This window comes from Schistocerca nitens, chromosome 7, assembly GCF_023898315.1.
Source record: "Schistocerca nitens isolate TAMUIC-IGC-003100 chromosome 7, iqSchNite1.1, whole genome shotgun sequence".
Classification (NCBI taxonomy): domain Eukaryota; kingdom Metazoa; phylum Arthropoda; class Insecta; order Orthoptera; family Acrididae; genus Schistocerca; species Schistocerca nitens.
The window spans coordinates 104,180,770-104,198,029 of record NC_064620.1 but is presented as its reverse complement, the minus strand read 5'-3'; the positions used below and the strand labels follow the sequence as shown (position 1 = coordinate 104,198,029).

The window sequence follows — 17,260 nt, the reverse complement described above, 5'->3', positions numbered from 1 at the left end:
GTGCATGGGACAGGTTTTGCACCGGGGGCGGTTACAAGGATAGGAGCCAGAGGGTAGGGAAGGTGGTTTGGGGATTTCATAGGGATGAACTAACAGGTTACGAAGGTTAGGTGGACGGCGGAAAGACACTCTTGGCGGAGTAGGAAGTCGTATCCCTGCTGGAGAACCACATTCAGAGTCTGGTCCAGTCCCGGAAAGTATCCTGTCACAAGTGGGGCACTTTTGTGGTTCTTCTGTGGGGGATTCTGGGTTTGAGGGGATGAGGAAGTGGCTCTGGTTATTTGCTTCTGTACCAGGCCGGGAGGGTAGTTGCGGGATGCGAAAGCTGTTGTCAGGTTGTTGGTGTAATGTTTCAGGGATTCCGGACTGGAGCAGATTCGTTTGCCACGAAGACCTAGGCTGTAGGGAAGGGACCGTTTGATGTGGAATGGGTGGCAGCTGTCATAATGGAGGTACTGTTGCTTGTTGGTGGGTTTGATGTGGACGGACGTGTGAAGTTGGCCATTGGACAGGTGGAGGTCCACATCAAACCCACCAACAAGCAACAGTACCTCCATTATGACAGCTGCCACCCATTCCACATCAAACGGTCCCTTCCCTACAGCCTAGGTCTTCGTGGCAAACGAATCTGCTCCGGTCCGGAATCCCTGAAACATTACACCAACAACCTGACAACAGCTTTCGCATCCCGCAACTACCCTCCCGGCCTGGTACAGAAGCAAATAACCAGAGCCACTTCCTCATCCCCTCAAACCCAGAATCCCCCACAGAAGAACCACAAAAGTGCCCCACTTGTGACAGGATACTTTCCGGGACTGGACCAGACTCTGAATGTGGCTCTCCAGCAGGGATACGACTTCCTCAAATCCTGCCCTGAAATGAGATCCATCCTTCATGAAATCCTCCCCACTCCGCCAAGAGTGTCTTTCCGCCGTCCACCTAACCTTCGTAACCTGTTAGTTCATCCCTATGAAATCCCCAAACCACCTTCCCTACCCTCTGGCTCCTATCCTTGTAACCGCCCCCGGTGCAAAACCTGTCCCATGCACCCTCCCACCACCACCTACTCCAGTCCTGTAACCCGGAAGGTGTACACGATCAAAGGCAGAGCCACGTGTGAAAGCACCCACGTGATTTACCAACTGACCTGCCTACACTGTGATGCATTCTATGTGGGAATGACCAGCAACAAACTGTCCATTCGCATGAATGGACACAGGCAGACAGTGTTTGTTGGTAATGAGGATCACCCTGTGGCTAAACATGCCTTGGTGCACAGCCAGCACATCTTGGCACAGTGTTACACCGTCCGGGTTATCTGGATACTTCCCACCAACATCAACCTATCCAAACTCCGGAGATGGGAACTTGCCCTTCAGTATATCCTCTCTTCTCGTTATCCGCCAGGCCTCAATCTCCGCTAATTTCTAGTTGCCGCCACTCATACCTCACCTGTCTCTCAACAACTTCTTTGCCTCTACTCTTCCACCTCGACTGACATCTCTGCCCAAACTCTTTGTCTTTAAATATGTCTGCTTGTGCCTGTATGTGTGGATGGATATGTGTGTGTGTGCGAGTGTATACCTGTCCTTTTTCCCCCTAAGGTAAGTCTTTCCGCTCCCGGGATTGGAATGACTCCTTACCCTCTCCCGTAAAACCCACATCCTTTCGTCTTTCCCTCTCCTTCCCTCTTTCCTGATGAGGCAACAGTTTGTTGCGAAAGCTTGAATTTTGTGTGTATATTTGTGTTTGTTTGTGTGTCTATCGACCTGCCAGCGCTTTTGTTTGGTAAGTCTCATCATCTTTCTTTTTATATATATATATATATATATATATATATATATATATATATATATATATATATATATATAAACAGAGGGAAACATTCCACGTGGAAAAAATATATCTAAAAAGAAATATGTCTGCTTGTGTCTGTATGTGTGGATGGATATGCGTGTGTGTGCGAGTGTATACCTGTCCTTTTTTCCCCCTAAGGTAAGTCTTTCCGCTCCCGGGATTGGAATGACTCCTTACCCTCTCCCTTAAAACCCACATCCTTTCGTCCTTCCCTCTCCTTCCCTCTTTCCTGATGAGGCAACAGTTTGTTGCGAAAGCTTGAATTTTGTGTGTATATTTGTGTTTGTTTGTGTGTCTATCGACCTGCCGGCGCTTTTGTTTGGTAAGTCTCATCATCTTTCTTTATATATATATATATATATATATATATATATATATATATATATATATATATATATATATATATATATAACAGAGGGAAACATTCCACGTGGAAAAAATATATCTAAAAAGAAAGATGATGAGACTTACCAAACAAAAGCGCTGGCAGGTCGATAGACACACAAACAAACACAAATATACACACAAAATTCAAGCTTTCGCAACAAACTGTTGCCTCATCAGGAAAGAGGGAAGGAGAGGGAAAGACGAAAGGATGTGGGTTTTAAGGGAGAGGGTAAGGAGTCATTCCAATCCCGGGAGCGGAAAGACTTACCTTAGGGGGAAAAAAGGACAGGTATACACTCGCACACACACACATATCCATCCACACATACAGACACAAGCAGACATATTTAAAGACAAAGAGTTTGGGCAGAGATGTCAGTCGAGGTGGAAGAGTAGAGGCAAAGAAGTTGTTGAGAGACAGGTGAGGTATGAGTGGCGGCAACTTGAAATTAGCGGAGATTGAGGCCTGGCGGATAACGAGAAGAGAGGATATACTGAAGGGCAAGTTCCCATCTCCGGAGTTCGGATAGGTTGGTGTTGGTGGGAAGTATCCAGATAACCCGGACGGTGTAACACTGTGCCAAGATGTGCTGGCTGTGCACCAAGGCATGTTTAGCCACAGGGTGATCCTCATTACCAACAAACACTGTCTGCCTGTGTCCATTCATGCGAATGGACAGTTTGTTGCTGGTCATTCCCACATAGAATGCATCACAGTGTAGGCAGGTCAGTTGGTAAATCACGTGGGTGCTTTCACACGTGGCTCTGCCTTTGATCGTGTACACCTTCCGGGTTACAGGACTGGAGTAGGTGGTGGTGGGGGGGTGCATGGGACAGGTTTTGCACCGGGGGCGGTTACAAGGATAGGAGCCAGAGGGTAGGGAAGGTGGTTTGGGGATTTCATAGGGATGAACTAACAGGTTACGAAGGTTAGGTGGACGGCGGAAAGACACTCTTGGCGGAGTGGGGAGGATTTCATGAAGGATGGATCTCATTTCAGGGCAGGATTTGAGGAAGTCGTATCCCTGCTGGAGAGCCACATTCAGAGTCTGGTCCAGTCCCGGAAAGTATCCTGTCACAAGTGGGGCACTTTTGTGGTTCTTCTGTGGGGGATTCTGGGTTTGAGGGGATGAGGAAGTGGCTCTGGTTATTTGCTTCTGTACCAGGCCGGGAGGGTAGTTGCGGGATGAGAAAGCTGTTGTCAGGTTGTTGGTGTAATGTTTCAGGGATTCCGGACTGGAGCAGATTCGTTTGCCACGAAGACCTAGGCTGTAGGGAAGGGACCGTTTGATGTGGAATGGGTGGCAGCTGTCATAATGGAGGTACTGTTGCTTGTTGGTGGGTTTGATGTGGACGGACGTGTGAAGTTGGCCATTGGACAGGTGGAGGTCAACGTCAAGGAAAGTGGCATGGGATTTGGAGTAGGACCAGGTGAATCTGATGGAACCAAAGGAGTTGAGGTTGGAGAGGAAATTCTGGAGTTCTTCTTCACTGTGAGTCCAGATCATGAAGATGTCATCAATAAATCTGTACCAAACTTTGGGTTGGCAGACCTGGGTAACCAAGAAGGCTTCCTCTAAGCGACCCATGAATAGGTTGGCATACGAGGGGGCCATCCTGGTACCCATGGCTGTTCCCTTTAATTGTTGGTATGTCTGGCCTTCAAAAGTGAAGAAGTTGTGGGTCAGGATGAAGCTGGTTAAGGTAATGAGGAAAGAGGTTTTAGGTAGGGTGGCAGGTGATCGGCGTGAAAGGAAATGCTCCATCGCAGCGAGGCCCTGGACGTGCGGAATATTTGTGTATAAGGAAGTGGCATCAATGGTTACAAGGATGGTTTCCGGGGGTAACAGATTGGGTAAGGATTCCAGGCGTTCAAGGAAGTGGTTGGTGTCTTTGATGAAGGATGGGAGACTGCATGTAATGGGTTGGAGGTGTTGATCTACGTAGGCAGAGATACGTTCTGTGGGGGCTTGGTAACCAGCTACAATGGGGCGGCCGGGATGATTGGGTTTGTGGATTTTAGGAAGAAGGTAGAAGGTTGGGGTGCGGGGTGTCGGTGGGGTCAGGAGGTTGATGGAGTCAGGTGAAAGGTTTTGCAGGGGGCCTAAGGTTCTGAGGATTCCTTGAAGCTCCGCCTGGACATCGGGAATGGGGTTACCTTGGCAAACTTTGTATGTGGTGTTGTCTGAAAGCTGACGCAGTCCCTCAGCCACATACTCCCGACGATTAAGTACCACGGTCGTGGAACCCTTGTCCGCCGGAAGAATGACGATGGATCGGTCAGCCTTCAGATCACGGATAGCCTGGGCTTCAGCAGTGGTGATGTTGGGTGTAGGATTAAGGTTTTTTAAGAAGGATTGAGATGCAAGGCTGGAAGTCAGAAATTCCTGGAAGGTTTGGAGAGGGTGATTTTGAGGAAGAGGAGGTGGGTCCCGCTGTGACGGAGGACGGAACTGTTCCAGGCAGGGTTCAATTTGGATGGTGTCTTGGGGAGTTGGATCATTAGGAGTAGGATTAGGATCATTTTTCTTCGTGGCAAAGTGATATTTCCAGCAGAGAGTACGGGTGTAGGACAGTAAATCTTTGACGAGGGCTGTTTGGTTGAATCTGGGAGTGGGGCTGAAGGTGAGGCCTTTGGATAGGACAGAGGTTTCGGATTGGGAGAGAGGCTTGGAGGAAAGGTTAACTACTGAATTAGGGTGTTGTGGTTCCAGATTGTGTTGAAAGGAATTTTGAGGTTTTGGAGGGAGTGGAGCTGGAAGTGGGAGATTGAGTAGATGGGAGAGACTGGGTTTGTGTGCAATGAGAGGTGGTTGAGGTTTGCTGGAAAGGTTGTGAAGGGTGAGTGAGTTGCCTTTCCGGAGGTGGGAAACCAGGAGATTGGATAGTTTTTTGAGGTGGAGGGTGGCATGCTGTTCTAATTTACGGTTGGCCTGTAGGAGGATGCTCTGGACAGCCGGTGTGGATGTGGGAGAGGAAAGATTAAGGACTTTTATTAAGGATAGGAGTTGACGGGTGTGTTCATTGGCTGAGTTGATGTGTAGGTGAAGGATTAGGTGGGTGAGGCCTCACACTTAAAGTTCCCATCTCTGGCTGCAACCCTTCCTTCCATCAGTCCCTATACATTACGCTCCCATATTCTATTTTCTCAGGCTTGTCTGACATTTGGCATTACCCCCAAAGGCCTCACACTTAAAGTTCCCATCTCTGGCTGCAACCCTTCCTTCCATCAGTCCCTATACCAGTTCCAAACTGAACAATCCATTGCCCTCACCCACCTAATCCTTCACCTACACATCAACTCAGCCAATGAACACACCCGTCAACTCCTATCCTTAATAAAAGTCCTTAATCTTTCCTCTCCCACATCCACACCGGCTGTCCAGAGCATCCTCCTACAGGCCAACCGTAAATTAGAACAGCATGCCACCCTCCACCTCAAAAAACTATCCAATCTCCTGGTTTCCCACCTCCGGAAAGGCAACTCACTCACCCTTCACAACCTTTCCAGCAAACCTCAACCACCTCTCATTGCACACAAACCCAGTCTCTCCCATCTACTCAATCTCCCACTTCCAGCTCCACTCCCTCCAAAACCTCAAAATTCCTTTCAACACAATCTGGAACCACAACACCCTAATTCAGTAGTTAACCTTTCCTCCAAGCCTCTCTCCCAATCCGAAACCTCTGTCCTATCCAAAGGCCTCACCTTCAGCCCCACTCCCAGATTCAACCAAACAGCCCTCGTCAAAGATTTACTGTCCTACACCCGTACTCTCTGCTGGAAATATCACTTTGCCACGAAGAAAAATGATCCTAATCCTACTCCTAATGATCCAACTCCCCAAGACACCATCCAAATTGAACCCTGCCTGGAACAGTTCCGTCCTCCGTCACAGCGGGACCCACCTCCTCTTCCTCAAAATCACCCTCTCCAAACCTTCCAGGAATTTCTGACTTCCAGCCTTGCATCTCAATCCTTCTTAAAAAACCTTAATCCTACACCCAACATCACCACTGCTGAAGCCCAGGCTATCCGTGATCTGAAGGCTGACCGATCCATCGTCATTCTTCCGGCGGACAAGGGTTCCACGACCGTGGTACTTAATCGTCGGGAGTATGTGGCTGAGGGACTGCGTCAGCTTTCAGACAACACCACATACAAAGTTTGCCAAGGTAACCCCATTCCCGATGTCCAGGCGGAGCTTCAAGGAATCCTCAGAACCTTAGGCCCCCTGCAAAACCTTTCACCTGACTCCATCAACCTCCTGACCCCACCGACACCCCGCACCCCAACCTTCTACCTTCTTCCTAAAATCCACAAACCCAATCATCCCGGCCGCCCCATTGTAGCTGGTTACCAAGCCCCCACAGAACGTATCTCTGCCTACGTAGATCAACACCTCCAACCCATTACATGCAGTCTCCCATCCTTCATCAAAGACACCAACCACTTCCTTGAACGCCTGGAATCCTTACCCAATCTGTTACCCCCGGAAACCATCCTTGTAACCATTGATGCCACTTCCTTATACACAAATATTCCGCACGTCCAGGGCCTCGCTGCGATGGAGCATTTCCTTTCACGCCGATCACCTGCCACCCTACCTAAAACCTCTTTCCTCATTACCTTAACCAGCTTCATCCTGACCCACAACTTCTTCACTTTTGAAGGCCAGACATACCAACAATTAAAGGGAACAGCCATGGGTACCAGGATGGCCCCCTCGTATGCCAACCTATTCATGGGTCGCTTAGAGGAAGCCTTCTTGGTTACCCAGGTCTGCCAACCCAAAGTTTGGTACAGATTTATTGATGACATCTTCATGATCTGGACTCACAGTGAAGAAGAACTCCAGAATTTCCTCTCCAACCTCAACTCCTTTGGTTCCATCAGATTCACCTGGTCCTACTCCAAATCCCATGCCACTTTCCTTGACGTTGACCTCCACCTGTCCAATGGCCAACTTCACACGTCCGTCCACATCAAACCCACCAACAAGCAACAGTACCTCCATTATGACAGCTGCCACCCATTCCACATCAAACGGTCCCTTCCCTACAGCCTAGGTCTTCGTGGCAAACGAATCTGCTCCAGTCCGGAATCCCTGAAACATTACACCAACAACCTGACAACAGCTTTCTCATCCCGCAACTACCCTCCCGGCCTGGTACAGAAGCAAATAACCAGAGCCACTTCCTCATCCCCTCAAACCCAGAATCCCCCACAGAAGAACCACAAAAGTGCCCCACTTGTGACAGGATACTTTCCGGGACTGGACCAGACTCTGAATGTGGCTCTCCAGCAGGGATACGACTTCCTCAAATCCTGCCCTGAAATGAGATCCATCCTTCATGAAATCCTCCCCACTCCGCCAAGAGTGTCTTTCCGCCGTCCACCTAACCTTCGTAACCTGTTAGTTCATCCCTATGAAATCCCCAAACCACCTTCCCTACCCTCTGGCTCCTATCCTTGTAACCGCCCCCGGTGCAAAACCTGTCCCATGCACCCCCCCACCACCACCTACTCCAGTCCTGTAACCCGGAAGGTGTACACGATCAAAGGCAGAGCCACGTGTGAAAGCACCCACGTGATTTACCAACTGACCTGCCTACACTGTGATGCATTCTATGTGGGAATGACCAGCAACAAACTGTCCATTCGCATGAATGGACACAGGCAGACAGTGTTTGTTGGTAATGAGGATCACCCTGTGGCTAAACATGCCTTGGTGCACAGCCAGCACATCTTGGCACAGTGTTACACCGTCCGGGTTATCTGGATACTTCCCACCAACACCAACCTATCCGAACTCCGGAGATGGGAACTTGCCCTTCAGTATATCCTCTCTTCTCGTTATCCGCCAGGCCTCAATCTCCGCTAATTTCAAGTTGCCGCCACTCATACCTCACCTGTCTCTCAACAACTTCTTTGCCTCTACTCTTCCACCTCGACTGACATCTCTGCCCAAACTCTTTGTCTTTAAATATGTCTGCTTGTGTCTGTATGTGTGGATGGATATGTGTGTGTGTGCGAGTGTATACCTGTCCTTTTTTCCCCCTAAGGTAAGTCTTTCCGCTCCCGGGATTGGAATGACTCCTTACCCTCTCCCTTAAAACCCACATCCTTTCGTCTTTCCCTCTCCTTCCCTCTTTCCTGATGAGGCAACAGTTTGTTGCGAAAGCTTGAATTTTGTGTGTATATTTGTGTTTGTTTGTGTGTCTATCGACCTGCCAGCGCTTTTGTTTGGTAAGTCTCATCATCTTTCTTTTTAGAGATATATATATATATATATATATATATATATATATATATATATATATATATATATATACAGAGGGAAACATTCCACGTGGAAAAAATATATCTAAAAAGAAATATGTCTGCTTGTGTCTGTATGTGTGGATGGATATGCGTGTGTGTGCGAGTGTATACCTGTCCTTTTTTCCCCCTAAGGTAAGTCTTTCCGCTCCCGGGATTGGAATGACTCCTTACCCTCTCCCTTAAAACCCACATCCTTTCGTCTTTCCCTCTCCTTCCCTCTTTCCTGATGAGGCAACAGTTTGTTGCGAAAGCTTGAATTTTGTGTGTATATTTGTGTTTGTTTGTGTGTCTATCGACCTGCCAGCGCTTTTATATATATAGATATAGTGATGAGACTTACCAAACAAAAGCGCTGGCAGGTCGATAGACACACAAACATACACACAAAATTCTAGCTTTCGCAACAAACGGTTGCTTCGTCGGGAAAGATGAAAGGAAGTGGGTTTTAAGGGAGAGGGTAAGGAGTCATTCCAATCCCGGGAGCGGAAAGACTTACCTTAGGGGGAAAAAAGGACGGGTATACACTCGCACACACACACATATCCATCCGCATATACACAGACACAAGCCTTTACAAATGTCTGCTTGTGTCTGTGTGAGGGGTGGGAAGGATAGTGGGCAGGACATTTCTCATTTCAGGGCACAACGAGAGATAATCAAAACCCTGGCGGCGAATGTAATTCAGTTGCCCCAGTTGATGATTCATTGCGAAACCTTTTGGTATTCTGTGCAGAATCTGTAGTACATTTTTGATCGTGAGTACAAGACAGCTACTTTAATATGAATGACATTGACATCCACACCTATTCCACCAAAATTGTGATTGCAGGTACTTGAAAGTGGTGATAAAGCCGAAACAGTCTGTCGTAATTGTAAATAAAGATTACTCATTATAAGCAGCTGTTTGGTGTATGTACTGTAACAATCCTGTCATTATCAGACATATATTACACTGCTGGCCCTAAAGAAGAAAAATTGTTGATGATATCGTCTTATGAAATAAAGTGGAACATTCTGCGATATATTCGCTTAAGAGTCAAATTGGTGAAGATAATTGAAGACATTGAATATAATATGTGTTGTGGACATGAACATGCTTAAAACAAATTTTCGCCTTGGATTTTTAATAAAACCAAGCTTGATTTTATATTTTTAAGATTTTATTCAATGATTGTCAGTAAGGGATTCAATTTTAAGGCAGTGTACTTTGACAATCCTAGCAGGACGACATAGTTGGGTGTTCTAACCTTTTCCTTGGAATTAGTCTCCTCAATTTTTCCTTTTGGCAGTCACTCTTTCATGACTTGAAGGTCATTTTAAATGCATCATTCAAATGAACTTCTTTTTAACACACTTTTATTGTTTGTAATCCTGAGACAGAGAAGGGGAATCAGCCTATTTGCCTAAATGGTAGTTGAAAACAGCCATTCGGTCTGAACATTATACCCAACCAACGGTCTTCAATACAGGTTGAATATGGGTGTGCTCACCTCCTTTTATCGTAAGTTAGTGCAATAAACTGTATGACTAGGTCGCTTGCCCAGTCAGTACACTTTATTCTTTGCTGTCGTGTAGAATGATGATGTGCTTCAAATCCCTGTGTGTGGCACAGGCCACTCAACAACTAAAATAGCCAGAAGCATCCAGAGTGTTCTTTTAAAGACATGAGGTTTGTTTATTTTGTGGGATATTAGGCTGTGTGGGAATCTGGACAAATTATTGGATGTTACTGCACCGAAGAAGATGCATAGTTTGTGCTGTGTAACTAATTGTGCTATCTCCACCGTGCTGTATCACAGCTATTTCAGAGATTTAAGTACCGACACCAAACTTCGATGAGCACACTACTCTTAATAGCATAGCTTCCACCTCCAGAACAAAGACCTACTTGTCGGGCACATTCGGCTATCAGTATGTGACATTTTAGTTTACTGTATTGCATTTGCTGACAGGAACGCATCCTTAATTTAGCTGAGCATTTACCTTGTGATTCAGACATTGGAACAAAAACAGTCATGTGCAATAGTTGCTCAATGAAATTTTTTACCACTGTGTACTTCATTACACGACTATGCATGCAATTTACCAGTGGTTGGGTAGAGAAAGAAATACTATCTGAGCTGTTAATTGTTGCGTCACTTTGAGGGACCTAAGCATAAGGTCGCGTTATCATAATATGAAAATAGTTAACTGGCCAGGGCTTTGATTACCTATCATCATACCCTGAAATTAGGGACATCTTACCTGAAATACTTCCCACCCCTCCGGAATTGATGCTCTGTCACCCTTCACCCTCCACAACATCCTAATCCACCCCTATGCCACTCCCAGTCCCTAGTCTTTACCACAAGGATCATGTACCTTTGGAAGACCCATGTGCAAGATCAGTCCAATCCACCCACCCCAGCACTTCCTATTCCAGTCCTGTCACAGATTTATCCTGCCCCATCAGGGGCCAGACCACCTCTGAAAGCAGCCATGTCATTAACCAGCCCTGCTGCACACTTGATTTCAATCGCTACTTCAGTACCCGAGCCATCTGGATCCTTCCCTTCACCAGCAGCTTTTCTGAACTGTGCAGATAGGTGTTTTCGTTGCAACTCATTCTCTGCTCCTGTAATTATCACGGCTTCAACCTATGGTAACCTATTGTCCCCACACCCTCCACCCAACAGTGTCCACCCCCTGTTCTTAATCTCCTCCCCATACTCGTCTCCCACCCAGATTATTTGCTGCCCTCTGCCAAAGTACCTGCCCATCTTTGTCTGCTTCTCTCCTTTTTCGCTCCTTTTTTGCCCACTTCTCTGCCTCAGAACCTCCTGATGCTGTACTTGTTGGCACTCTAGTCCCCTGCATACTCCACCAAAAAGCATTCTTCTCTCACCCTACCCGTACACTACTATCCCTTCCCTTCCCCCACCCCTACATATTGCTGCTTGTATCCCATGTGATAGTTGCATTCCGGCCCAAGATGCTGGAGATGGCGGTTGGTGGTCATGCGTGCGTGAGGTGTGGTGGTCACGCGTGCATGAGGTGTGCTGGTCATGCGTGCATGAGGTGTGCTTGCTTGTGTGTATGAATGATGTGTGTCCCTCTTCTTCTGATGAAGGTTGTGGCTGAAAGCGTTATGTATTTGTCTTTTTAATTGTGCCTGTGTGCAATGTAATGTGTCTTCTTTACAGTAAGTAGCAATCTCTCTTTTCCTACATTGTTGATATTCCTACTTGGAGTTTCCACTGTTTGATTTTAACGGGCTGAACATAATTTTAAAATCTGCCTTGGTATTTGAAAAACACTTACATTTTGTTGCACGTGAAAACAAATGTATTTTTTCACTGAATTTTTATTTTTATCATCACAGTGCCTATGCTCTGTTATAGACATTTTGGCACATTACTTTTTGAGGGCAAATTCATGGCGTAGTTCTCAGCTATATGATAATTTAAATGGTGAAAGCCATAGTCGAGACAGCGCAAGATGATCCTTGATAGTTCACAGCACTGTTGCCAGCTTTCAGCTGCGAAGTGCTAATGGCTGCAGGCACAAATAGTAGCCATCTACAGAGCTGTGACAACACAGGTGTTTACAAAATCACATTACATTTTTGGCTGAGGTAGGCCCACGAAGCTGCCAGGCCCAGCCCAATGCAACTGTCCGGGATCAGTTTACACTAACTCAACTGTAGATATTTATGTTTCTTTACAATGTTTTCAATGTGGGAAGATGTCATTCGAAGGAAACAAATTTGGAGTGTCTCATACTTTGTGAATAAAAAACATGTAACATGCTATACCAATAATAATGAAATAATTGTTCAAAAAATTCACACGGCACACTGGAGAGTTTTGTTCACAGCTTAACTTTTGGTAATGGCTGCTGACCAAGTTTATCTCACATTCTGATAATGCTAAGAACAAAAGTAATCAAGTTTTCAGTTGCTGTGGTGAGCACTCCATCAAAAATGGTACGTAAATTTGCAAACTGCTCTACCGGTTAGAATTATGACTCTTGGAGATAGCTTGCACCACAACAATGCCGAATACTTAATAGGAAATACCAGCCAGCAACTGTTAGGGGACGTTCAATATCCATATCACCGTTCTAATACTGGCTTTTCCTTATATTCAGAAACAGAGCCACAATTAATTCATTCGATGACATACAGCTAAGTAACATTGACTGATTTTTTTTTTTTTTTTTTTTTCCCCCAATCTATTCTATTATTAATATAGGTGTCTGAGGCTCTATAAAGTCTGCTCACTTGTGCAAAAGCAATTTTTCACCTTGACTTTTAAAGACAGACAACATAATGACTATTCTGCTAGACTACGACCATTGAAAATAGCAGGACCACACAGCGTCCTGTGTCACACAATATTTCCCCTAAGTTACATCACAGCTATTTAATCTTAGCCATTTCTCTCTCTTTAAATACATAATGCTTTATGCAATATTGTTTAGTTCTTTGTCTTACAGTTAACCAAATTCTCAGTTTCTTTACACTTCAATAATTTTACTTATAACACCAAAAAGATTACATTATACTACTTCAGGTCTTTGACACTAGGTGACAGCACTCTTCAGCACAGCTTGTAGCATGTGATCTCACGCTGCTTTGTTTCATACTATTGCCGCTAGGTCATGTATGCTTACACGTAACTCACTGTAAGTTTGGCACTCTCCTTTAGACACACCATCCACATTAGATACGCGTTGCCAAATACAAAACGCAAACTGTTTTTGTAGAAACACTGACAATATCCGTACTTGTATCATCACAACCTTCAGCTTGAGATTATGATTGCACAAGTGTGATACACCTTTTCAAATTTTGTACATCTTCCTAAGTTTTGTGTGTGTGTTTGTGTGTGTGTGTGTGTGTGTGTGTGTGTGTGTGTGTGAGAGAGAGAGAGAGAGAGAGAGAGAACAAAATGCTTTAGTGTGGGTCTAACCACTGCTTACAGTGAGTCGCACTCCCTTTTAGCTTAATATTTTTGATTAACCTAATTTTAGATTCGTTTGCAGGCTTCTCCTTTCCTGTGTCTCTTTTGAATGTATAAATGCTATTTTTATTGAGCACCAGTCTCATACTCTTTCCTTGTGCCACAGGCTGTCCTCTTCTGCAGACTTTTCCTCCTGCATCAGCATTATCTCTTGGAGCTGTATTTTTTTCTGACGGCTGGCGGAAAACACTGTGTACTTGTTCAAGTTGCAAGGTACGGTACCCACCAAATGAGCTTCAACATTTAGATTATGTTTGATTCTGTGTTATTAGCTATTGTGAGACTTAAATTTACTGTGTGATAAGTTTGTATAATAATATTTTTACAGAAGTTACTTATAAATCCAGCTTCAGTGACTTCGTAAAGTAGCTTATGAAGTACACTGTGGAAGGTATTCCATTGTATCTGATATTAGAGTTTCTTGCAATTTGTGTGTGGAGCATGGGAAGAATGCCTAGTTAAATGCCTCTAAGCATGCTGTAATTTTAGCTTAGGTGTCATTACAGGAGTGATAAAAAGAGGCTGTAGTTTATTTCCAGATTCCTCACATATACTCCTTCCACGGGATAGTTGGTGTTTATCCTCAGTCTTCTGACAATTCAGGTTTTTGAGCACCTCCGTGTCACTTTGTTGTGAGTCAAATAAAAGTGACCGATTGTGCTCCCTATCCTTGTATTCATTACATTTCTTCTGTTCACCCTATTTGATATGGGTTCCTCAGTATTCTGGGATGGGTCACAAGAGTGTACTGTAATCAAGCACCTTTGTAGACTGCCTATTTTCCTAGTATCCAGCCAGTGAACTGAAGTGTGCCATTCACTTTACCTGTGATGGAACCATGTGATCATTCCATTTCATTTCCAAGTTGGTACATCTAGGTATTTGTGTAAGTAGACTGATTTCAGTTGTAACTCATTGATGTCACTTCATTTTTACATTTTTTGAGGCAACCACAATTATACATTTTTGAACATTTAAAACAGTTTGCCAATCTATGCATCATTTCAAAATGTTGTCAAGATCTGACTGAATATTTTCGCAAGGTCTCCCCCCATAATACTTCATTGTAGATGCTGCATCATCTGCAAAAATGCTGCTGTTACTGTTAACACTAATGTTGTTTTATCCATGTTGGATCTTGTGAACATCATGGTCATTAATAGTAGTTGGTGAATGATGTAACCAGCCACAAGGTATTTTTAAAATGTTTTATTTTAGTACCACAGTCAGTTTTGGGCTACCAATTACCTGTTACATAAATGTTTTGATAAACAGCATTGTATCTGTTCTTGCAATAAGTTGCAATGTATGTCCATTTGTTTTGTTGTGTACCATGTGGTTTTTGAGGTTGATGTATATGTTGTTGAATTTACACAATACGTGTGCTGTTCGCAATTAAACAACTTATACGTCAACATGGGAAACAGCACACACATTGTGCAATTCAGCAACATATACATCGACCTGGAAAACCATATCGATGGTAGGCAATGAAAATCTTCATGTGTCTGTGAAAACCTTTTAATTCCAGTAACCAGTAATTCCTTTAACAAAGAGAGATTTGAAAATGCATGGGTTACTCTAATATGTCAAGAACTAGACTTCTACTATATAGTTACACATGTAGCAACTTTATCTGTATCACTTCTATATGAATTATTTTTAAGAAACAGGGTTTTTGCTTCTCCTTTAAAATTTAACAAAATGGAGATAGAGCTTTTAATTGCCTACCATCGATATGGACCACATCAAAACAAATTACTATCAACTGCAACTTATTGCAGGAGCAGACAATACGCTATTGATCAAAACATCCATGTAATTGAAAATGTTAGCCATCTGAAGATAGGAATCGTAACCCAAAACCATTATTGCACTGAAATAAAACATTGTAAAAAGTATTTTTGGCCGGTTGCATCATTCACCAACTATTAATATTGTCAGGCAAGTCACGAAAACACAACGTGAACAGCAAGGGTCCCAATACCCTCTTCTGGGAAACACCTAAAATCATGTCTACATCTGTTGGACTTCCATCCAAGATGTTGAAGACTTCCATCCAAGACGATATGCTGTATCCTCCAAATTTTTTCGATTTTCCCTATTATTTTGCTTGTGTTAATAATCTTTTGTGAAGTATCAGGTTAAAAATTGTTCAGTCTAGAAATAATGCATTTGCCTGATTGCATTGATGCTTGACTTTTACAATGCCATATGAGAGAATTGCGAGTTCAGTTTCGCGTGACCAATGATTTCGGAATCCTTGTTGGATAACATGAAGTGGTTGTTCAGTTAAAGATACCTCATTACATTTGAGCTAAGGGATGTCAGAGATATTGAATGGTAGTTTGATGGGTAATTTCTGTTGCCGGTCTTGTAAAATGATGTGATCTACAGTTTCTTTGAATCACAGGGTACAGTTTTTAGGAGGCCTGAGGGATTCTGAATAAGAGGACTAATTCAGCTGCAGATTCTCTATGGTATCTGAAGAAAATGCCATAGTGCCCCTAGGAACTAGTTCAGTTTGTTGTTTCATCTGTTTCTCATGCCATTGACCCTAATATCTATATCCATCTTTGCAGTGGAGCAGGAATTACAATGCAGTGGTGCTCTTCTCTCTACTTCTAATTTTTAGTGACATACTGTGAATAGTTGCATATAATATGTGGGACATGTATTGCAGATGACGGTAGTGATATTATCTTCACCTGTCTTTTTATGGGTACAAGACTGATTAGGAAATTAATTCTTTGGAATAGTATTATAATATGAGATAAACTGTGAGTTAATCAATAAGGCAGCAGATTTGTCATTTGCCTTATTTAAAATGAACATTGAATTCTCTCCTCGTGTAACTGACATTCCAGAGAAGATCTAATACACGACACGCTGTCTCTAAAATTCATCTGAAATCTCATTAAAGACTATCACTGGTTTAAATTGTGATTTTTATGAACTGGAATGCAATAAGAAAGTGGTAAAAGATTTATATTTTTACATGTAAATATTTTTATTACTGCAAAGCATACAAATATCTTTTCATTAAGGCAATGTTACTGTACCAGACACTAAGGATGAGTAGGGTTTATAAAATAGCCATAATTAATTTTATATTGTTCTTTAGTGTGTAGCACATCATGTCAGTATTGGCAGGGATTCGCATTCCACACCTTAGATTTCTGCTAGATAACATTTATCAAATGCTTGGTGACCTATATTTCTAAATGTATGCTACAGTTCATCTACATCTACGTGATTACTGTGCTATTCACAATAAAGTGCCTGGCAGAGGGTTCAGTGAACCACCTTCAAGCTGTCTCTACCGTTCCACTCTCGAACGGCGCGCAGGAAGAATGAACACTTAAATTTTTCTGTACGAGCCCTGATCTCTCTCATTTTATTGTGATGATCATTGCTCCCTGTGTAGGTTGGTGCCAACAGAATGTTTTTGCAATTGGAGGAGAAAACTGGTGATTGAAATTTCGTGAGAAGATCCCATCGCAATGAAAAACTCCTTTGTTTTAATGATTGCCACTCCAATTCATGTATCGTGTCTGTGGCACTATCTCCCCTATTTCATGATAGTACAAAATGAGCCGTCCTTCTTTGAAATTTTTCGATGTCATCCATTAGTCCCACCTGATGCAGATCCCACACCACACAGCAATACTCCAGAAAAGGGCGGACA

General features: G+C 43.8%; 1 protein-coding gene across 1 annotated transcript in view; it reads left to right on the top strand.

Annotated features, from left to right (window-relative positions):
• The window catches only part of LOC126194850 (putative E3 ubiquitin-protein ligase UBR7), a 97,181-nt gene that overhangs the window by 44,732 nt on the left and 35,189 nt on the right, over nt 1-17,260 (top strand). Inside the window, exon 6 of the mRNA XM_049933197.1 lies at nt 13,679-13,785. Coding sequence (XP_049789154.1) covers nt 13,679-13,785 — 107 coding nt within the window. The remainder of the gene's footprint in view (nt 1-13,678; nt 13,786-17,260) is intronic.